Source organism: Citrus clementina, unplaced genomic scaffold, assembly GCF_000493195.1.
Source record: "Citrus clementina cultivar Clemenules unplaced genomic scaffold, Citrus_clementina_v1.0 scaffold_4, whole genome shotgun sequence".
In the NCBI taxonomy this organism is placed as follows: Eukaryota; Viridiplantae; Streptophyta; class Magnoliopsida; order Sapindales; family Rutaceae; genus Citrus; species Citrus x clementina.
The window spans coordinates 22,596,906-22,620,426 of NW_006262274.1; the positions used below are offsets into that span (position 1 = coordinate 22,596,906).

At 34.0% G+C, this 23,521-nt stretch overlaps 4 protein-coding genes across 4 annotated transcripts; 3 read left to right on the forward strand and 1 right to left on the reverse strand.

Annotated features, from left to right (window-relative positions):
- LOC18045297 (ADP-ribosylation factor 2) lies at positions 1-3,796 on the forward strand. The gene is made up of 7 exons (XM_006438302.2): positions 1-99; positions 610-779; positions 1,901-1,971; positions 2,138-2,257; positions 2,881-2,999; positions 3,088-3,169; positions 3,535-3,796. Exons 2-7 carry the CDS (start codon positions 632-634, stop codon positions 3,538-3,540), a joined length of 546 nt encoding a protein of 181 aa, XP_006438365.1. The 5' UTR covers positions 1-99; positions 610-631; the 3' UTR covers positions 3,541-3,796.
- Positions 3,797-8,672: 4,876 nt separating this feature from the next.
- On the forward strand, positions 8,673-10,469 carry LOC18044188 (galactinol synthase 1). Its single transcript, XM_006438304.2, has 4 exons — positions 8,673-9,112; positions 9,281-9,601; positions 9,829-9,963; positions 10,083-10,469. Exons 1-4 carry the CDS (start codon positions 8,783-8,785, stop codon positions 10,305-10,307), a joined length of 1,011 nt encoding a protein of 336 aa, XP_006438367.1. The 5' UTR covers positions 8,673-8,782; the 3' UTR covers positions 10,308-10,469.
- Positions 10,470-10,957: 488 nt separating this feature from the next.
- Positions 10,958-16,347, reverse strand: LOC18044189 (type 2 DNA topoisomerase 6 subunit B-like). Its single transcript, XM_024186432.1, has 11 exons — positions 16,236-16,347; positions 15,979-16,087; positions 15,630-15,713; positions 15,494-15,520; positions 15,103-15,211; positions 14,951-15,026; positions 14,459-14,479; positions 14,069-14,265; positions 13,248-13,389; positions 11,888-12,211; positions 10,958-11,395 (listed from the first exon to the last, which is right to left on the reverse strand). The coding sequence occupies exons 1-11, from the start codon at positions 16,269-16,271 to the stop codon at positions 11,087-11,089; spliced, it is 1,434 nt and encodes a 477-aa protein (XP_024042200.1). The 5' UTR covers positions 16,272-16,347; the 3' UTR covers positions 10,958-11,086.
- A 1,948-nt stretch (positions 16,348-18,295) lies between these two features.
- LOC18044190 (pantothenate kinase 1) lies at positions 18,296-23,500 on the forward strand. The gene is made up of 10 exons (XM_006438306.2): positions 18,296-18,644; positions 18,796-18,972; positions 19,513-19,559; positions 19,920-20,036; positions 20,336-20,455; positions 20,538-20,632; positions 20,735-20,828; positions 21,029-21,160; positions 21,922-22,034; positions 22,813-23,500. The coding sequence occupies exons 1-10, from the start codon at positions 18,557-18,559 to the stop codon at positions 23,039-23,041; spliced, it is 1,212 nt and encodes a 403-aa protein (XP_006438369.1). The 5' UTR covers positions 18,296-18,556; the 3' UTR covers positions 23,042-23,500.
- Positions 23,501-23,521: the final 21 nt, after the last annotated feature.

Here is a 23,521-nt window from a genome sequence, read left to right on the forward strand (position 1 = left end):
TCTCAACCCCATATACATATTTCTGCGTTGTTGTTAAGCTAATAAGCTTCGTCCTCCACACCCCCCCCCCCTCCCCTCTCTCTCTCGCGTTCTCTGAAGGTAAATTCAAATCTCGGGTTTCAAGATTCCTAATCACTCTGTCAGATCCATTTATGAATAAATTTAGCTCTTAAGCTAGTTCTGTGTTGCTCGCTCTCGAGGTTTTGTTTTGCATGTTATTGTATTTCATAATTCAAGGGTGATGGGAGTAGCGTTTTGAAATTCTGAGAAATTCGAGACTTGTTATGATTAATGATTCGATTTCGGACTCTCTATATTAGATTTATAGCTAATGATTGAATTGTTTGGTTTCAACGTTGATCTGTTGATCTCATGATTAAATCGTTTAGATCTAGCTGAGCGATATGAATATCGCAGATAATAAGTTGATCCCGGAAGTGTTTTAGCCGACGTCATTCATTTTGCCGCGGGATCTGCCTGTTCTAAGATCACGCGCTTATTGGTTTTTTTTTCAATTTTATTATGTCGAATTTGTTTTGATATAGCTATAGTTTTTCTTTTGACGAATTTGATATTTATTGATTGATTAATGCGTTGATGTTATGATAGATAGTGATCCCCAGCTGGAAGAATGGGGCTGACTTTCACAAAGCTGTTCAGCCGGCTCTTTGCCAAGAAAGAGATGCGAATTCTAATGGTTGGTCTTGATGCTGCTGGTAAGACCACTATCTTGTACAAGCTCAAGCTTGGAGAGATTGTCACCACAATTCCTACCATTGGTGAGTCTTTTCAGCTCAATTTAGTTTATTCAATTGCTTGATTTTCTTATTTCTGTTTTTGCTTAAATAGCTTGTTATTCTCGCTTGAGTAGGAGTTTATTGGGATTTAGATTGCCGCCACTGTATCATTTACTAGGTGCTTATATCATGGCTCCATCAGATAACTTTAAAATACATTTCCTGGCCTCTTCTTTCTTCTGTGGTTCTTGATTACGTAAGTTCAGAATTTGGCCAAATGGATGTTTGGCAATTAGTTTCCAGCCAAGCAATTAGGACTTACCTTTACCAGTGTCATGAGCTCTCTACACTTGCTAGAACTTGATATTTGGTTTTCAATGATTGCTTTTACCTCTGTTTATTTTTATTTTTCCTATTTTCATTTTTGAATTTGGTTCAACTTGAATTTTTAAGATTGTGACGTATTTATGTTATTCATCCGTAACTGAATATAAATTTCATTCGAAGAAGGTAGATCACAAAGAAAAGGGTCATCTTGGGGTAGGCATGTTGTTGTCATCGAGTGCGCGCGCGCGTGTGTGTGTGTGTGTGTGTGTTTTCTTTTTTGAATTTGTTACATCTGCAGATATATTACAAATCTTGGGTCTGGTAGGAGTCAAAATACATACATTGATACTGCAGCCAAGTGGTCTGCTGAGCATGCCTGGGGAATCTGCATCTAATAGAGTCTTGACTTTTTCCCACTATACTTAGGGAGATACATCTACTTCTCCTAATATTTGAGGAGGTATATCTGCTCCTTTCCAAAAATTTGGATAGGATTTGTAAGGGGCCCTCCTTACGGGCTCGAACTCATGCCACCACTAAGCAAGAAGCCCAGTGGCACATTGTTGTGTTCTTTCTTGGTTCAATATTAGATTTATCATAATACTACCATATGATTTATTGGTTTCAGAAGTTTGTGTTTTTAGACGGCCGTAAAAATTATAGATACCAAGGACCATGAAATCTGAGTGCATAACAATTGAAATATGGACGGCTGAAGGATACACCAACAGATTCTCCATGTTTAAGAAGATATGCATGCACAATTAAGCATATCATTTTGTGATTTCACTTAGCTATTCAAGGTTGTAATTGTTTGAATGTTCGTTTATCTACAGGGTTTAATGTGGAGACCGTTGAATATAAAAACATCAGTTTCACTGTGTGGGATGTTGGTGGCCAGGACAAGGTAAGTGTTTCAAGAATTCTTACTGTTTAATGTTTAGTAGCTATTTGAAAGTTGTGAAGTTTGTGAACTGGACTTTCATATTTCTTTAAAATTCATATTAAGACTTCACTTGCGAGACCTTTTACTCAGCAATGGCTTAACTCTGATGTTTTTTTTTATCATACAGATTCGTCCCTTGTGGAGGCATTATTTCCAGAACACTCAAGGTCTCATTTTTGTTGTGGACAGCAATGACAGAGACCGTATTGTAGAAGCAAGGGATGAATTGCATAGGATGTTGAATGAGGTATGTTAGTTGCTGGTTAATTTATTTTTGGGACTTTTTCTGTTTCTTGTTATTATTATTACGTGTTTAGAATGCAGTGGTGCTTCATGTAGCTGAAGAGAAACTTCACTGTGGTGTAGTGGTTGAACATTTTGTTTCAGATTTATGAAATGCATGTGAAAAGGCACAAATAAAACACCATTAATTAGTAAATCAAGTGCCCACATTTATTATGGTTCCTTTGCCGATGCCTTTTAATTATGGTGTTTTGGCGGAAAATTTTGGCTAAACTTGAAGCTTGTCAAATTACCATACTCTTTCATATGGTCAGAAACTATGTGCTATCATAGAAAATATGTTTTCTGCGAATAGTGAATATCTTGTTCTTAGCTATTGATGTTGTTCACTTCTTTTTTTCCCCCTTTTTTTATTACCCTTTCCCTGGCCCTCCTGATTAACACGAAAAGAATCTACCAGCTAAGCAAGCAGTGAAACACTTTTCACTTTAAATTCAAATATTCTCATAGTAAGCTAAACTTAAGCTCATTGGTTTCAGGATGAGCTGGGAGATTCAGTGTTGCTTGTATTTGCTCAAAAATTCAAATATTCTCATAGTAAGCTAACCTTAAGCTCATTGGTTTCAGGATGAGCTGCGAGATGCAGTGTTGCTTGTATTTGCTAACAAACAGGATCTTCCAAATGCAATGAATGCTGCTGAGATTACTGATAAGCTTGGCCTCCACTCCCTCAGGCAGCGCCACTGGTAAGATTTTGACTACTGTTATTTTTGTTTTCATTTTCTCTGTTCTCATGCTTATAATGGGCTTTTATATGCTTCTTTGTTCTTCCAGGTACATCCAGAGCACCTGTGCAACCTCTGGTGAGGGTCTTTATGAAGGTCTGGATTGGCTCTCCAACAACATCGCTAACAAGGTGAGAATGCATCCTTTTCAAGTATTTCCTACAAAATCTGTGACAACCAAGATGAGCTATCTTGGAAATTTCCCAATTATATGATATGTTTGAAGTTGAGCCTCTAGCATGCCCAGCTCTTTATATATGGCCTGTGACGTTTGGCCAGTTTGCTAGATTGGTTCTATGAAAAAGTATCACACGAATACAAATTTTATTTTGTCCAGGTTTTAGTTTTGCTTTCTTTTGATTTTGATTGCTTTTTGGGGTACAAATTTTAACTGATTATATATGCACTTTGTGATAGTGAATCCATGTATTATTCATGCCTTTTTTTGGTGTTAAAGCTTGCCTGTTCTGAATTTTCTTGTTTGCTCAAATTGCAGGCCTGAAGCTGTTAAGATCTTTTTGCGGACTGGCAATTCTGGATGCAGGGGTGAATATTATCTATTTTTTTTTCTTTTTAACCCTTTTTGTTTGAGACGTTTGGGTTGTTGTGTTGTTTTGGTCCTAGGATCTTTACAACTATATTGTAATAGAAGAATTGTTGGTTGGATACATGTACTCCAAGGTTTTTGGCTCGGTTTAGATATCTGTAATTGAAACTAATTTGGTGCACCACTCATATTTGAAATTGTTTTTTTCGCATTGCGTTTCTGTGATGGCGTCTGCACTTTAAGTTCTCGCCTCTTTTGACAAGTGCTTTCATATCTCCGTGTCTGTTGGGTGGAAAATACTTTTGCTAGAAAGTAAATTCTTCCTTAGCAAAATCTTGTAGACAACATTGTACTGCAAGTATCTATGAGTTAGGTAATTGCTAGAATACAACCTGTTTCGTGTGGCGTGTTAATTATATATTGCCGAAAGAATTGGTTTTTTATCGTTTTATTCTTGAGGATGTGCATCAGAAGCCGGGACATGCTTTCACTGTTAACTTGCATGGTGCATACTACTATAAGAACAATTGGTATTGCAAAATTGTTTTATCTGCTGCTAAATAAGCTGTCGTTTGGATTGGCGCATACGGTCGATGACTTTGCAAATTGTTTTATCAAGTGCCCACGGACCAGGGCAAATTCGAAGGGACCAGAAAACTGAAGGTCAAGGCTGCGAGCTGCTTTTTGTTTTAGTCTTGCTTAAGCTTGGACAGGTGTTTTCTAGTTTTCTTGAAGCAAGTTGGGCAAAGAATAAATTTTAATTTGGCGGGGTACAGGAAAGGCAAAAAGGCAAGACTATTATTATTTTAATTCCATTGGGAGGACTATTTCCATCCAAAGAGAAGTGCACGACGGAGATGCTTCCATTTTCGTAAGATTGATTGATAGGCTGAGCCTCAATTGGTGGTTTCGTTTTCCTGCACACGTCTTCAATTTTATGTGCGTCATATGTTATTACCAATCATATGTTGCCAATCCACGACTTAAGTTTTGGGGGACAAAAATGGGGTAAATGAGGTTGCTATGGAGCCTCCACCTCAAGTCCCTGTATCTGGGTCCCTTTCTTCAGTATCTGTGGTTGGTAACCCTTCTCAGGAAAAGCTAACAAATTAAAATAGTCCATTGCAAAATTGCACCGAAAAATCCACACTTGACATGAGAAAAAAGCTCTAATGATTTTCTTTCTTACTTCTACTACTGATGCGCTTGTAAAATCACGACATTCTCTCAAATTTTTAACCCCACTTCTGTCCAGTTTTATATAATCAAAGATGTAAGTAAGCATGGGCAAAATATCGTGATAATTATTTCAGTTTGTAAAACAGTACTGATTGAACCATATGATGAAATGACCACAGTCCACACACCACATTTGTTGTGCCCCATTAACTTGCATCCTGCGACACACACGCACACCCAACACGATGAAGACCTGCGGCTCCTATCAAATTAGAGGCTTGCGCCACGTCTTGGTACTCTCTAACTATATATATATATATATATATATATATATATATATATATATATCGGCCACCATATTCCATCGTCATTGATACATGACCGAGCCCATTCGTTATTTTCTATTCATTATTATTCTTCATTCTATTTACTATAATCTTTCTTCTCTTACCTCTCTCTATATATCTACATACTACGATATTCTCATTTTATTATTAAATTGAAGACAAAAGAGAACATGGATTCTCCTTTGACGCCAGCTCAATGAACAAAATCATTCACCGCAATAACGTTGTAGATTCCTACTTCGTCAAAGTTACTTTGCATTGGCCCCACCTCATGGCAATTGGCATCTTTAAGGACATTACATTTCTTTTCTTTTCTTTTCGTTTATTTTTTATTTTTTCCCCAAAAAGGATTTATTCTGGTGTAATGAAATTTTGTCTTACTGGTGCTTTTACACGGTAAATTATACAAACTGCATTTTACTAATAATAAAGTAGATTAAACTGTTCGCAAAGATATTCCAAATGGAGTTAGATCATTCGTCCAGTCCACTGATTGAACTGGCTTTGTCCTCTTGCATTCCATTCCACCCGCATAATAAACGACAGAAATGTTGGACACGAGATGCCGAACTCTCACAGGTGAAAGCATCGGGTCCCACTTGCCACACTTCCAAACTAATTAAGCGATGCCACGTTGCAATAATTTGGTTCGCAAGTTCCCTTCCCTCAGAGTCTTCTTCCTGTGCACGCCTCCTCCGCCAAAGTTTCGCCAATGTGCACTTTGCTTTGGAAAATGACTCCGCGAAAACATCTCTCTATCGAATCTACGGACACGTTGCAGCTGAATCTGCCCAAAAGCTCATTCCCTTCGGTAAAGGTATAAAGAATTTCCAGGAGATTGTTTCGGAAATCTCTGGCAACACACAGCGAGCATGGCCCTACGAATCTTTCTCCAGTGTCCACGTTACCACTATCGGAGTCGACAGAGGGTGTACACTTCCGTCATGAACTTCACGATTTCGTATGATTCCCACTAAAATTAAAACCAATTAAGCAATTGCTAGATCGAGTTGGTATATTTCTTTTATTTTTATTTTTTTTATATATGTTCTCTATTCATCTTTTGAGATTTTGTCTTTGAGCAGTGTCCTTGTGATTCTCCTTCCTTACTCCTTAAGACAAGCTTGCGGGCATTGATTGAGGCATATGAGGAAGAGATATTTATTGTGGAAAGTTATTTTCGCTTTTCTTTATTCCTTATTAATATAAATAATGAGAAATAAATCAAGTTGCTTTGTTCCCAGCTTGCTTCATTGTTTAATTATCTAATTGTCTACATTCGGCAATACATCAACATCGACCGTGGAGATGACTATTTAATTGACAAACTTATTACCCATTAGGGTCTGTCCAGTGGTTAGAGCCACTCTTTCACAAGTGCAAAGGAAGTGATTCGAGCCCCCGCAGATGCATTACAGAAGTTTAATTTAAATTTTATTCTTCAAATTTTGAGTGAAGATAATATTTCTCTCAAGAGGAGAGTTGACGTCTTTTGAATATTTGAAAAAGTTAAAAATCTAAGCAATGTCATATCAGAGTTGATGTAAATTTAAATAAATGCAATCTTTCTCCCAATGTGGGAGTTGACATCCCTTAAATATTTGAAAGAGTTAAAAATCTGAGCGGTGTCATATCAAAAGTTAATGTAAACTGATCTCGGTAATTATATGATTATAAATATAATGACCAATAGTCTCCTTAAAAAAATGACAAACTGATTAACTTTCTTTCAAAAATTTTAATTTCGGAAAAGTCTTTTTATCTTTCGCTTTTTATTACGTATAATTATTTTGTTCAAGTTTGTCATGTTTATCGTGATTGTTGATCTTCATCCAAATGACGCATATAGCAAGTAGCTAGCAACTAGTTAATTAATCCTGTAAAAAATATCTTGAGATCACTATTGCTTTTATTGTTATTTATAAAATATATCTTGAAATATCACATGCTTTACGTGTTTGATTTTGATTAATTGCATCTATATCATAGGTGACACCATCTACGGAGATAATTAACGTGAAGCTTCTCATCTTATTTAATAAAAGAGAGGATCTTCTCTGCCGAGATCATGATTTTGGCTTTACTTTACTACCAAGGTTTGTTAGATACGATTATTTTCCTTGCAACAGCAAAAATAGAAATGTTACTTTCATCTACAGTCAAAGTGAAAATAAAGAAGAAAAAAAAAAAGGATACCAATTACTGGATTTAATTTAATTGGCATTTGAAGACCGACCAATGAGAACTATATTTAAGGGGATCTTTTTATAATTAATACGCTAATGTCTCTGTAGTCTGTAGCCTTTACAAAAGTTTGAAAGGAAAAAGTTAAAAAAAAATAAAAGAAAAAAAAAACCCGAGATATATGAAATGGATGCTGTGGAGCCCAAAACATCCATATCCAAAGAGGTGCTAAATGATCTCTAAAGTAAAAGCAAACAAAGTAAAAGGAAGGGAAACATTAAAATGACAGAATAGTAATTCTCCTCCATCTCAATACCAAAATGTGATAAAGCTAACACAATTCATAATTATACGCAATGGTGAAAGAAATCTAACAGTGCATTTGCCGTCGTTTTTAAATTAGTGTTTACAAAAACTATTCTTGATATAAATATGGTGCAATTCTAAAAGTAAACATTTTAAAAATAAATATACAGGTGGAATTAAGATTTAATCTAAACGTCTCTTCAACAAAAATTCACATATTGATTAGTAGTTAATATTATTTATACATTATTACTACATGACATATGACAAAAAAATTTTAAAACTCAAGAGAGCTTAAATTAAGTGAGATCTTAATTCATATAGATGAGAGTTAAGGTCCGATCGAAATCATTACCAAATGCACCCTAGATGGTGATGTTTTGAGTGTTTTATGATTTTAAAAATGTGTGGAAGGCCATGAGAAATCATTGTTAGAGACCATTTTCACTCGTATAAACTTCAAGAATTGAGAATCCTGCTTTCTTTTATTGTTAATTGTCTCAATAAATGCTTTTTATTTTTAAATAGTCATGCATGCACATTTATTTTCTTCATCATTTTAATTTCACCTCCTTGATCCCTCATATAACGAAGGGCACCAGTTTCACTTCTATCGAGATATATCTTCCTACTTTTCTTGTTAATATTTTACACAAAATTAGAGAATGAGTCCAATTTGATGGCTATATATATAATAATTCTATAATGTTGATATTTTTTTTTCATAGAATTAATTTATTAAAATTCTAAGCATATAAATGAAATACAACATAATGAAATCAGTCCATTTCCAAGTTCCAAATGACTATGACCACAGTACCAATCGTATCTAAACCGTCCATTTTCATGATAAGGCTAGATGAGTGATGGATTGTGGAACAATTGATGTTCATTCATTTTAATTGATACCAAGCTGAACTTGAATAAAAGTTATATTTAAAAAAAAAAATGAAAAGGACAACAAGGAGTTGCATTTGAGTTTCATTTAGCTTGCATTTTGGTCATCATTTTGAAAATCTATTTAAGGAGGCCAAGTCCGCCTTTATTACCTCAGGAACAAAAGGTTAGTAAGGTGGCATCCCAAGTGTTTCTGGTTTACTTCACCTAAAATCCTCGACACCAATCTTCTAAGCTTTCCCAAAACATCATCAACAAATTAAAGCCTTACAAAATCAACTGCAATGGCCCCTGGAGTGGCTGAAGATGCCTTTTCAGGAAATGGAAAGATTTCTAGCACAGGCTATTCTAAAAGAGCCTTTGTAACATTTTTAGCCGGTAGTGGTGACTATGTTAAAGGGGTGGTTGGTTTGGCCAAGGGTTTGAGAAACTCCAAGAGTGCATACCCCCTAGTGGTTGCAATTTTGCCTGATGTGCCTGAAGAACACCGTGAGGTCTTAAGGTCTCAGGGTTGCATCGTTCGTGAAATCGAACCTATTTATCCTCCAGAGAACCAGATTCAATTTGCCATGGCCTACTATGTGATCAACTACTCTAAGCTCCGTATATGGAATGTATGTAAAACTCAATATGTTATCATCTGTGTTGCTGCATGAAAACATTCAACGATTCACATGCACATGCACGTACCCCACTTATATGCGGCGCACACGTGCACACACATATATATGCAGACAATTCTCATCACACAATATTAACATACTTTTGTTGTTTTTTTACAGTTTGAGGAGTACAGCAAGATGATTTACCTGGATGCTGATATTCAGGTGTTTGAGAATATAGACCATTTGTTTGACTTGCCGGACGGGTTCTTCTATGCTGTAATGGACTGCTTTTGTGAGAAGACATGGAGCCATTCGCCGCAATACTCAATTGGGTATTGCCAGCAGCGCCCGAATAAAGTGACATGGCCAGCTGAGATGGGATCGCCTCCTCCATTGTACTTCAATGCTGGGATGTTTGTGTTTGAGCCTAGCCGTTTAACTTACGAGAATCTTCTCCAGACTCTCAAGATCACCACACCAACACCATTTGCTGAGCAAGTGAGTTTAATTTTCTTTTCTTGCGATGATCATAGTGAGACAATAATCATTAATTTTCATATTATGTAGGTTTAAAGTCAAGATATCATCACTACAAACACCATAAATCTAGGAAGAAAAGGAACAAGTTACAAGCTCCAACAAAAGAAAAGAAAAGTGCTACAAATAATTTATCAACAAATATTACTATTTCTAATTTTTATTTGTTTTCTAATGCAACATGATAGGATTTCCTGAATATGTTCTTCCAAAAGACGTACAAACCCATCCCTTTGGCATACAACCTTGTTGTAGCCATGTTATGGCGCCACCCAGAGAACGTGGAGCTTGAGAAAGTTAAAGCGGTTCACTACTGTGCCGCTGTAAGTACTCTTTGGTCTTTGAAGTTCATCAATTTTATATTAGTTGAGTTTTTTTTTTTTTTTTTTTTCAAAAAAAAATTCTCTCTTTTAATTAACATTTCTATTTTTTTGGTCGATAGGGGTCAAAGCCATGGAGGTACACGGGCAAGGAAGTTAACATGGACAGAGAGGACGTCAAGATGTTGGTGACAAAATGGTGGGATATATACAATGATGAATCCCTTGATTTCGATGCTGATCAAAACCCTAGTGCTCCAGAAGAGGAAACATTTTCAAAGTCAAAGATCATTGCTCCCATGCCCGAGCCTGCCATTTCATACATTCCAGCTCCATCCGCTGCTTGAAAAGTCCTTAAAGAGTGTTTGAAGTTGGTGTGCATTCCTAGCTATAATTTTATTTTTCTTTTTTCTTTTTTTATGGTTATAAATACTTTTCTAGGCTGCTTTTGGCCTTATTTTCCTGGTTGCGAGAGTTACAGATTATGCATAGGGCATTAGGGCTCTTGTTAAACTATGATGGTATTCACATAAATGTTAAAGCATGTTTGAGAGTATATATATTATTCGAAAAGGTAAGCTAATTTGTCGCCGTGAGCTTCACAAAATACTTATTATAGTGTCTGCATTCATATGCATGAAACTATACTAAAATAACTGTATTAATCGCGAGATTTTAATTTTTAAAGGACTCTAGCTCCAAATCTTATGTGGCTTACGACCTTCGGCGTACTTGGCAGCTTATTAATGACTCTGGACTCTGGACTCTGGACTCTGGACCATTCTGTCGAGTCCCAAAATCGACCTCTATTGGATTCTAGTTCTGTGACAGATTGGGATTCCACATGGACCTACCCACCCATGGAACGTTCTGGATTATGTAAAGCCCCAAAAGGAAAACGTCATTTAACGTCAAAACATTAAGCCACACCTTCCAGTCCATGGTAAAGTTCAGTACATTTCCTCCTGTTCAATCGAATCAAAGTCAAACGGGTATTTCTAGAATATTAAACGCCTTCCAGGATTTTAAATTTTGCAAAACCTAAGTGCCCAACCTTGAACCAAGACATTTTAATGTTAAAAGATGGTAAAAGTTTCAGAAAAATTTACAGAACGCCAAAATCAATTTAAAAATCCAAGGAACTAAACACATGTTCACCTGCATCATAGTCCTCTTCCTGGATGTTTGGTTCCTGGAGGCGTTCATCTTCGAAAAGAAATGATGACGCAGCCTCTTTGCTTCTCAGGGGTTTTCCATCATTCATCTGTATGACTGAAATTATCTTTTGCTGGATACTATCTTCGACGATTTCATTTCTAATATTTTGAGACTGCAATCCAAGAATAGAGAAGCATTCTTCTTGGAATTCTGAGTCATTAGATGACAAGATGAGGCCGGCAATTGTTCTTGCAAGGTCAGGGGCATAACTGCATATCTGAAATAGAGACATAAATGCAATAGATCAGTCAGAAGATGCCTGATCCTGATCAATCAATCATCATATGAATTTCTTCCCATATACCAAGAAGCCCTATATAGTAATTTCGAACTAATAGATACAGCATCTCTGTGCATGGTCAAATGCGTTTGTTCACCCAACAGGAGGCGATACTATTGACACTCTTCTAATAGATATGGACTCATCATTTTTAATTCTATGAATGTATTTCATCCAAAAAAGGATGTAACTTTTTACAGACTTCAAATTGTGCCAAATTATACCATTGATCATCCCACTATACGATGCGGGGTAAAAGGTAAGAATAACTAGCAACAGAGACACGGTATGATCCCAATTACCAAAGAGGTTATGAACTAACACTTGTACTCTATTAGAACCATTGTGCGGAGGCCACAGTATTACTGAAGCTTTAACATCTTTCTGAATTTTTATTTTGCCTTAAGGATCAACAGTTGAAAGAGATACCTTGAGGGCATGTGCACTTAGAAATGCTCCTGCATGTTTCTCCTTCAAATCATCCAAAGCAAGTTTAGCTGCCTTCTTTATGAGATTCCGGTTTGATCGAGTCTTTTGCCCAGGTGGTGTAAATTGATATTGCTTATGGTAGCAGTGGAGGACCATATCAAAATGAATATTTGGAGGTAAGTTTTCCCATTCTAGTGCTGTGTAGCCTCCTTGAACTGCAATGCTCTTCAACACCAACCCATAACTCTTCCAGTCAATATTAGTCAATGCAGTAAGAGATGATTGGGTGATTGGACAAGGCGAGAAATCTTTAAAATACAAAACCTGGAAAGGAATATGGTCAGGTCATCCGATAAATTACAGATAAAATAAGATTGCACACAACCAGCGACTACCCAAATTTTTAACTTTTTGAATAAGATGGATTGCCAATGAACCCAGTTCCAAACAAAAAGTAATTTACTTAGAACGCATAGATAAAACCACATATTTCATGGGTCTGATAACTCATTTTTTCTGCAATCTCATTGTTAACTGAGACCAAGTATCAACATTAACTAACATCATTTAGAGTGTGTTTGATATACTGTATTATATTATATTGTATTGCACTATTTAATATAGGTGTGTTGTATTAATATTATACTATAATAATGTTGTATAGTGTTTGGTGTTATACTATATTGTATTAATTTTACATTATACTAAATTAATATTGTTTAAATTTATTATTAATTATATACAACTAATTATTAAATAATTATTTCTATATTAATTATATTATAAAAATATAAAAAAATTATAAAATAATATAATAAAATATAGCATCATGAAATAAAATAATATTATAATTTAATTATTAATATACAAATATAATATTATAAATAATACAATAAAATCTAATATTATTAAATAAAATAATATTATCGTATAATTTATTTTTATATTTCATTTATTATATCATTATTTAATAATAAAATAATTATTTAAATAAAATATTTGCCTTAATTGAGGCAAACGCTTTAACCTCGGGTTTGCGTAATGTGTCATTTAAGTGCATTGTAATGAATAATAATGCACCAAAATGAGTTCACCAAACATGTTATTTGTATTAAGTTAATGTGAACAATATTTTAATACCCATAATACAATGTTCCAAACACACCCTTACAGTCATTTATCTCTCCCTCAGAAAATTCTAATATGCGACTTTCAGCATGTAGCTTTACAAACTAGTGGACACCGATGTTGTTTGTAACCCACATTTATATCAACATACCAACTCATTTACTAAAATATGCATGAGACATATTCTTTAACATGATAATTGTGAAGAAGAAAGAAGAAAAATTATGTAAACCTCAGTTTCAGCACTGGATGATCTGAAGCAAGGACTCGTCTCTGATATTTCACTGACTATTATTACTACTTCCATCAGTAGTCCAGCACTCCTATGACTTTCCGCGCAGCATGCTCGTCCGCTTCCAACCTTCAGATGTTCCCTAACAGAGACAGAAAAAAGGAATTTGAACTTCCCAAAGAGTTTAAGGCAATGATATATGATTAGAAAACTCCTGAAAGTTATTGATATATGATTAGGCATACAATAAGTGTCAAAAATGATTATGTGCAATTGCAGAATTAACAGCTAACTTAAAATGATTCTTAAACCCATTAAATTTAACAAACAGGGGAAACAATAGTAGACATGGTAGTTTCCAATGATTCACCTCATGATTACTTCATGAGAAAAATTCTATTCGAAATTCAGGGGAAATAAACAAATGCTGTTCATCTCTGATTGCAAACATCATAATAGAATAAATATCAAGAAGAATGGCTTTTCAGCAGTCAAATTAAGTTCTTTGTCACGTGTTTTAATATTTTGGCCTAATTACTGAACTTGTATTTAAACAAACTGGTTTCTAAATAACATATGTTCACTAAAGGAAACAAAAAGGGAAAACACTTTTAACTCTAGACATGCACATACATAGCTGATCAAGTACTTGAGTAGGATAGAAAATTGATACTAGCACATAAATATTGAATGAGAACACATATTTTCTGTAGATGAGATCTTCCATTATGCGAACTCCCCAGACCATCTTATTAACTTCTGAATTGATGTAGTTGCTTCTAGAATAGCAGGAAGATAGCGAGAGTTGGGGATAATCATACCAATTTGGGAAGCAAGAGTCACATTTTCTATGTAAACTATTTCCATGCTTCATAACATAGTCTTCAAGGCCTGACTTCAATCTTTCAACATTTGAGGCTGAAAAAGGTACAGGATTGCACTCATTTGCTAGAAAAACTTTTCTATATTGAGATCCAGGAACACCCCCCTCTTCGGCTACCAGTTCAATTGCAACATTCTGAATAAAAAAAAAATGTAAATTGCAGCTGTTCAAGTTCGCGGTGCAACATCATGTCATATTTACCTGCCTAACATTATTATAACTTCAACTTTTGAAGTGCAAAATTAGATTTTTTTTCTTTTTTTTTTTATAATCTACAGATTTCAAAACAAAAGCCATCAACATCATCAGAGTCGAAAGTTGAACTTACAGGGATCTTTAAGACAAGTATCTGCAAAAACAATAAAGAAACAAATTTAGGGAAAACAGATGAGAGAACAAATGAATCATCATTTGAGAAATTTGAATCGTCAATAAATTATTTCAATCAAGATTTTGAGAGCTCTCATTCTGAAATAATCTTATATCAAATGAACCTTGGTATACACTGGAAAATTGGTATTGCAAGGGATTTATGTTTACAGATAAATATTGCATACTGAATGTGTAATGCAACGAAGAGTGTTGATCAGTGCTTTGCAGAGTTGAACAATCCTCTGCAGTGGATAATTTGGTGTTTCACCAATGCATACTCCCTTTAGTAGCACTCATTAGGTGTTCTAGTTATGAAGTTCAAAGGTCATGAGATTAGTGACTTGGCAAATTTACAATGCAGCAATTTTTTTGGATTCATTGTTAGGACAATATTTGTTTGCATTGAATGACACAAGCCAATAAATTTTATAGAGTAGAGCTGACCAACCTTCTGAAAGAAGCGAATGACCTCTGCCAGAAAAACATCAATGCTTTCAGAAATGGACAGATATATTTCAGTCCCACTGCAGAAAGATTAAAGAAGCAATTTGAGATGGATGATCTAAGCAGCACCATGGAAAGTTTAAGTGAAAGGCATGCCTGAATTTCGCTCCATTCTTGGGGTTTGAGGGCAGCCTAGTCAGCCTTCTAACAGAATTACTTTCTCTTAGGTTTAAATGGTAATGATATATCTCATCATCACCAATGTCTGCAATCTCCCGAAAAGATGTTAGTAATGCTGAAAGAAAATGCTAATGAAGAATGTAAAAGAATGTCAGAAATCAAATTAATTTTTCTGTAGTAGCTGAACACCTACAATAAACAAACAACATTGACCATGGCAAAACTTCGTAAATGTTGAGCTGATTAGTGCAACATCTGCATGCTTGTGTGCTCGCACATCATAAGCAAGCTCAATAGGGGCACAATGAAGAATACCTAAAATATCTATAAAACCAAAGCAAAGTTACCACAAAATAATGAAACTTACTAGTTGTTTGGACATTAAGCACTCCATCTGCAATATAAATTAGACATCAAACAGTAGATTCAAATGATTTTGCACTACAATTTTTTAAAAAATAGAGTATTTTCTAGCACTTAATAAGCTGTGATCGTAAGCTTACCCCATTTTTCGGCATCAAAAACCTCCCTAGAGAATTTTAGGCCCTGAAACTCCTCCAAACTGGTACCAATACCTGTGTCTGATACTGCTCCAAGGAAAATGAGAGAGGGAGATTTGCATTTTAGTTCTATAACTATTATTTCATCTTATTGCATAAAAATAAGATTATACATTAAAAGACGTAATCATTCTGGTTTAAATAACCAAATTACAGTCAAGAGATAAATAAATAAATAAAAAGCACAAAACTACACCGTTTCAGTTTCTTAAAATCCAATGAAGACGTCTGTCAAACATTGAAGTAAAATAAGAGATGTAATTAATAATATTGAGAGGAAGAGATTAATTACTTGAAACTCGAACGGTTGAAGGATCAGAATCCGAAGAACGTTTAAGAACAACTGATAATCGGCACAGATCTTCAGATACACGGCATCTTTGAAATGCAGCTGAAATTAACTGCAAATTTAAATTTTAAAAAATAATGTTAATACTTGAATCGCAATTATCAGATGTGAAATTCACTGAAAACAACCAATTGGAACCAGCAATGGTTAATTTGTTATGAGAGACTAGATGCTATCTTGAAGATTACTCAACTACTCACATGTAAACAGAGCCTTTGAACAGAAGAAACTTCCATTTTTTTCTGAAGATTTGGTGGAATAGAACGAAAATACAAAATTCACTCTCCCGCGCACCTGCGGAAGATATTAATACTCCCCCATATTTTTGAAATTGTTTTTTTCTTTTGTAGCCTTCTCTTTTATTTTCTTGCAAAGTTAACGCTTTCTAGTTTTTGGCCGTCGGCCTTTCAAATTTTATGTGTGTTATAAATATTCATTTTTTTCTAAGCTATATATATAACAATAGAGGAAGTTTTAAGGGGTGTCAATAGTCCAACTCATGATATACTTTTCTCAATTTATCTTAGAGTACAGCTAATTAACATCCCTCTAAAGTCTTTATGAAACTTTTTTTTTAATGAAATTACATAAATAGCTCGAGACAATATTAATTCTTTTTTAATAGAAATTCAATTAACCACTTATATAATTGATTTTGTTTGAAAAAATATTTATAACCAGATAATTTGATAATCTATAATTATCTTTCAAATTCTATTCATAAAAAATATATTTAAAAAAAATAAAAGTTAACTTTTAAAAAAAGATTTTCAATTGAAAATTTGGTTAAGGTTTAATTATTTGGATTTTTTAGTTTTTATTTCATTTTTTTACTATATATACAGTTACTAGAGTTCATATAAAAGAAATTATTTGAGAGAAAATATGTTGGCATTTTATTAAAAGGGAATCAAGTCTACAAATTGAAGTGGGAGAATTTTAGGAAATAAAATAAAAAAAGGAGTTTCGTAAGACTTTTTATGGAGTGTTAGGAGCTTCACTCTTTCTTGTAATTCTAATAAAAAGATAGTGTGATCTAACTAAAATATCCTTAAATTTAGAAAACAAAAATTTGTGATTGCTGTAAGTTTTAAAAACAAAGTATATATGTTTGATAAATTTTATCATCATAGTGTTGTTGCATTATATATTGATCAAAATATACACAAGTTTGCTACACTAAATTCTTTTTTGATTGAAAGGAGGTTTTCACCTACAGTAGCTTAAGTAGGTAGGTTAGTATTGTGAAATTCCTTTAATTCTTCATGAGACTTTAATGTGTGAAGGTTTTTATTCTCCTTTCGATTACAGATCTTTGTAGTGCTTATAGTTATATTTTGTGGTTAAGCATTGTCCTAACATAGGCTTGAGTCTTAATCATTATCCTAATTTATAGTATTAAGCTGAATGTTGTCTTATATTTGTGCCTATCAATAATGTATTGTTAGTCATTCTTGACCCTTTTAATGCATGTTATGACTTTAAAAAAATGCCTTATATTTATTTAGAGCAAAACTAATAAATTATCTATACAATTAAAAAAACTCACATAGATTTATACAAAAAAAAGTTAATAAAAATGATATGATAAAATATGATGTAGGTCATAACATAATATATAAATTTTAAATAAAATAACAAGTAACATGTAGTTATGGTAATATCATAAATAGAATTATTAATATTACATATTATATGTCACAATATCTTAATACCAAATGGACCCTAATATTTTAATAATTATTTACTAAAGTACTATAATATGTTGAGGTCTATTTGATTAGGACATCCACATAAGTTTAAAAATATCAATGGAGGAGCAAATTGACAACATCGAAGTATTTTTAATAATATCATTAAACTTATATGATTTAGATACTTTAAATACATAAATTATATGTGTCACTACTCCGTAATGATCGCCATATCCATGACATTAGTTAATTTCATTATTAATTATTAACATATTAATTTTAAAGTCTAACAGAAAGGTGACACATAAAATATCACGTCAATAATAATATAAATTATGTATTTCAAATGCGTCAATATAGTAAAATTATGTATCGCAAATATGTCAATATTGTATTACTCTATAGACTATAATATATATTCTAAAATTGTTGTCTTTTTTTTTTTATCTTTGTTAAACAACAACGGGTTTACTATTCCATGCTGACGTGGCAAATGCTGAGTGATGTAGAGAACGAAAATGAATCGTTTTGACGATTACAATTTTTTTTTTGCAATAGTCAGGAGAAGCAACGCGCGCGACGGCGCGAGTGGCGCGATCATCGAGTTTTCTCTTTGCCTAAATTATTCCCGTCATCTCAGATAAGGATCAGCCTAATTCGCTGGTGTTGTCTGTAGTGAATAGTGATGGGTTAGGTGAAAGAGCTGTCGCGCGCCTTTTGCTTTTATTTATTGATTTATTTAATTAATTTGTTCAGGCTTCAGCTAATCGGCTCTTCCAAAATCAATCAAGTTGACCTTGTTCAATTCACAAAACTCCAATGCTAAAATGGATGTAAAGAAGCCTGCAAGTCAAGAAAATCTTAACGGAAACGAATCCGAAAGTCAAATATCTCATTTGGCTCTGGACATTGGAGGTGATCTTCATTCGACCTTTTCTCGTTCTTCAATATCGCACGAATCTGTGCTTATTTAATAATTTGTTGTTTGTTTATTTTATATTGTAATAGCTCTATAATTTGAATGTTCGGTTAATTAACGAATTTCTTTAAACGGCGAATCTGACAGGTTCATTAATAAAGGTAGTGTATTTTTTGAGAAGTAACGGTAGTGGTGGTTCCGTAGATGACAGCGGTAAAAAAAGTGATCCTGTTCTCGAAGGGAGGCTTCATTTTGCTAAATTTGAAACCAGCAAAATAATTGATTGCTTAGAGTTTATTCGTTCCAAGAACCTTCACCTTGCCGGTATGTATATGGATGTATATATCATATTCTATTATATTATGTGTTTCTCCCCCCTTAATATTCAAGTTGATAATATTAGTTTAATGCGAATCTCAAATCTCGAGGCATTTAACTGAATACGTTTTGCAATAGACAGTGTAATTATTGGTTTACTTTGTCTGAATTGGAGCTTGATCTGAGCTCAACTGGCCTTTAAAGATAGTATCATGGTACCTGCTTTGCTTGAGCTGAATTTTGTTTAAAAACTGGACTAGTTGCTCGTTTAGTCGACTGCATCATTTAAATGTGTGATATCAAGATCTCAAACTCATATTGTAGTAATGCATTTTCGTTAATTATACATTAGCTGGCAGTTAATGACTTAGCCACACAAATTGGTCTTTCATTAGATAAAAGCTAATGTATAATTGTCAGAAACAAATTCATCATTAGAACTAACTTTAGCAGTCAATATGCTTTGGAGGCAAGCTTTTAGCAGACAATATGCTTTTGAGGACATATATGTTCTTTTCATTTGCTTACAAATAAAGATGAATCCAGGTTTCCGGCATCATGATGCTTCTGCCAATGACAAGACCCTTATTAAGGTATAAATTAATCGTTGACTGCTGCAACACCATGATCTCAAAGAAAGTGTATATTCTAGATAAAAGCTAGGCATTTTTGTCTTTAGATTATAATTGAAGTGAAGAGTTATTGTTGATCTTTCCGAACTGCAGTTTCATTCAATTTTGATTCTTCCTCAAATCCGAAATTCACTCTACATACTCATTTTTCTGACAATCTAAATTTTTGCTTCTCTACTGCTACTCATAGTTCATATATAGTTCTAAAAATTGATTTGAGCATTCAAGAATTGCTTAGAATTTTTGCTTATGATGTAATAACCTTTCTGATTATGGTGGCTCTTAGTTGAGTTTTGTTAACTAGTTACTATATGTGAGTAGGCCACAGGTGGTGGGGCTTACAAATTTGCTGATCTCATCAAAGAAAAGCTTGGTGTTGTTCTTGATAAGGAAGACGAGATGGACTGTCTTGTGACTGGTGCTAATTTTCTGCTGAAGGTAGGATACTAATAGCAAGTGCATATAATGATATTAACACTGTGGAATCTCTTTATTTAGTACTATAATGTGAAGCCATCTCTTCATTTAGTGCTATAATGTGAAGCTGTCTCGTATATAGCCTCTTGTCTATGGACCTTTACGAACAAAATGTTGTGGATCATCCACGGGTTTCTCTTTATCTTCTACCTGTAGTTTTATTGTTATTATTATTTTGGTTATTGTATTGCATCTAGTGTTTTGATTCATTTTCTTTCTGCCTTACTAAAATTTTTCCTGTGTTTTGGTTCTGTGAATAGGCAGTTCATCAAGAAGCTTTTACTTATGTGGATGGTCAGAAGGAATTTTTGCAGATTGACCAGAATGATTTATACCCTTATCTTCTTGTTAATATTGGCTCTGGTGTTAGCATGATTAAGGTACTTTGAATATAGACAAGTTTGGATCTAACTAATAAGTCTCTCTAAATTTTTTTTGACTGTCAGTCATGTGCTCGTGTAGGTGGATGGTGATGGCAAATTTGAGCGAATTAGTGGAACAAGTGTTGGTGGTGGTACCTTTTGGGGTTTGGGAAGGCTTTTAACAAACTGCAAGAGGTAATTCTTTTCTTTATGATTCTAATATTGTGATTATTTGTTTGTTTTATTATTTTTTGTTTGTGTTTTACTTTAGTGAAACCCTTGTTTTTTCTTTCTCAGTTTTGATGAGTTGCTGGAATTAAGCCATCAGGGAAACAATAGAGTTATTGATATGCTTGTCGGGGACATTTATGGTGGGTCAGAGTACTCAAAGGTATAAAAATAGGTCCTCTTTTGCCGGCTTCTATGTTTGTGTAAATATCTTTGAAGTGTCTGAGTAGCAGCAGCAATTCTACTTTTAATCCGTGAAGAAAACTTTCTATTTACCATATTAATTTCCCATCTTAAAATGGTTTACTGCATTGTTTTCTTATTTTCAGTTCTATTTTCTAATTTCTTTTCAAATGATGACAGATTGGTCTTACATCAACAAACATTGCTTCCAGCTTTGGTAAGGCAATCTCTGATAATAAAGAACTTAAAGATTACAAACCTGAAGATGTAGCCCGCTCCCTTTTAAGAATGATTTCAAATAATATTGGGCAGGTTAGTTGCTATGAGACATTTTTTTTTACACAATTCATTAATTATATAGATCATGAAGCTGATGTTATCTGTTCGAAGTGTGCTTAGTGGAGAACAAAGAGTAACATTTTTTTATTGTAGTAAATAATTGAAGGTCCCATTAAGCAGGCCCAGCCCACTAATTTGTCATTATTCTGGAATAGTTTTGTCATCATTTAACCAGTTTGGTTATCAAAGTAGAGCTGACACCCATCTCAGAGATATTTATTTATTTATGGAAATTTATCTCACCCTGATTCTCAGCAAAAATCAATAGGTGACCTTGGACATCAAAGCATATTTTATAAGAATACTAATGCAGACAGTGAATATGCTCTTTATGGATGGAAAGAGTTTTTCTGCTCTTTTTTTCTTCGAGTAACATCTATATATCATATTGCAAGGCTTCCACTCTTCTTTCTGGTACTCCAGTTTCAGTCTGAATTTAGGTGCTCTAAAACATAAAAGTCTGTTCCAGTATCAGAAGACCTAGATTGTGCATAGTGGTTAGGTGCTAGGTACCCTTGACAACATTTTCTCTTTCCATTCTATGAGGGAGTAAGTAGACGTATTTGGACATATATTTGGTTTTTTATTTTTATGGCTATGCTTGTAAATTAACTGGCCTAATCAGGAGAGAATTAAATGTTTTTCTATCAAACTTTTTTTTTTTTGTGGGGGTTGTGTGTGTATAATTGTCTTATGATTAATTTCATCATAACAGTAACATCTTTTTGTCCCAGATTTCTTACCTGAATGCTCTTCGATTTGGACTCAAGCGGATATTTTTTGCTGGATTTTTCATTCGAGGTCATGCATATACCATGGACACAATCTCTGTTGCAGTTAGTTTCTGGTAATTATTCGGAGATTGTTCTTCATTTCATGCCTCAAATTGTGTATTTTTTTTTTGGCTCCTGCATGTTCTGAGAGCATTCTTAATAATTCTACTCGGTGCTTCAACTGGAGTTAATAACCCATTTGAATCTAGATAACTGATAAGCATTTCGAAACATAACATCATTTTTAGAAATTGAGCAGCCACCAGAAAGGAAAAGGTTACTACTTTTGAAAAGTGGTTCTTGTGAACTTAGTGACATTTAATTCATAATCGATTTTCTTTTCTTTTCTTTACTTTTTTTTTAATAAATAAAAGTTGGTTACAATCCTGTGTTCTTGGATTTCATTCAAATACTATCTTAAAGAGAACAACAAAAATAGCATTTCAGTATCTTTGGATTCTAAACTAAGTTTTAGAATTATATCTATTAACTGTTCTTGAATATTCCCAGCTAAACTTATTTTCTTTATCTATCCTCTCAAATTATCAGACAAACCCTAGATTATCACCAATCACAATAAACAACAATGATCATTCTTTGAAGTTGTAACAGTACACCTTTTTCTTTCAACTGAAAATATTTTTAACCATATTGACATAACTGAAATTAAGTTCATTGTGGCGGTTGAGTTATTTATTTATTTATTTTTTACTCCTGCATTTTCCCCTCAGCCTTTGGTTCAAATTGCCTTGGAAATTTGTCAGATATCTGCTGCTTCATTATTATATTTTCAGCATCCATATCTCACATGGCTTTCACTAATAATATTTTCTCCATCCTCTCCATTTTCAGGTCTAAAGGAGATGCAAAGGCAATGTTCTTGCGTCATGAAGGGTTTCTTGGAGCATTAGGTGCATTCGTGAGCTATGAAAACCATGGTCTTGGTGGCTTGAAGACCCATCAATCAGTGCAACAATTTGCGGTCAGCGAGACCTATGCAGGAAAAAAAATGTGTTGCCTGGTAAATGAGGATTTGAATGACAATGAAAGTATAGATTTTGGTGTAGCCTTTGCAGCTTAGCATCTGCAGCAGAAAATCCTCCTGGACTTGGATCTGGCAAGACCTGATAATTTTTTCTCCGTGACCAGCTCACACTCCCTTGTGAAGCTAGAATCAGAGTTCACAGTATTTGTAACATAGTTGGGGTCAATAGTTAAAATGGATAAGGAAAGCTGGAAACGATAAAGAAATAATGGAGTTGATGATGAAACAAGATCTGTTGTAACTATACTATATTTTCTTGTTTCATTTATACCAATACCATTTGTAACTTAATTCTGCAAAAAGCAATTTCTAGTGAACAATAAAATTTAAGTTAGATAGGTTTCATCTTTGTTTATCAGGGCAAAATGCAAAGTTAGCAGCACAGGGATTAGTGATATTCTGATGTTGTGATGTTGCTAACTGTCTAAAAGAAGACAACATATCCAGTCCTACAGAAAAATATAACCACCAGCAGAATCTGGATATGTCCTCAGATATCTATTGTGCATTCGTGCT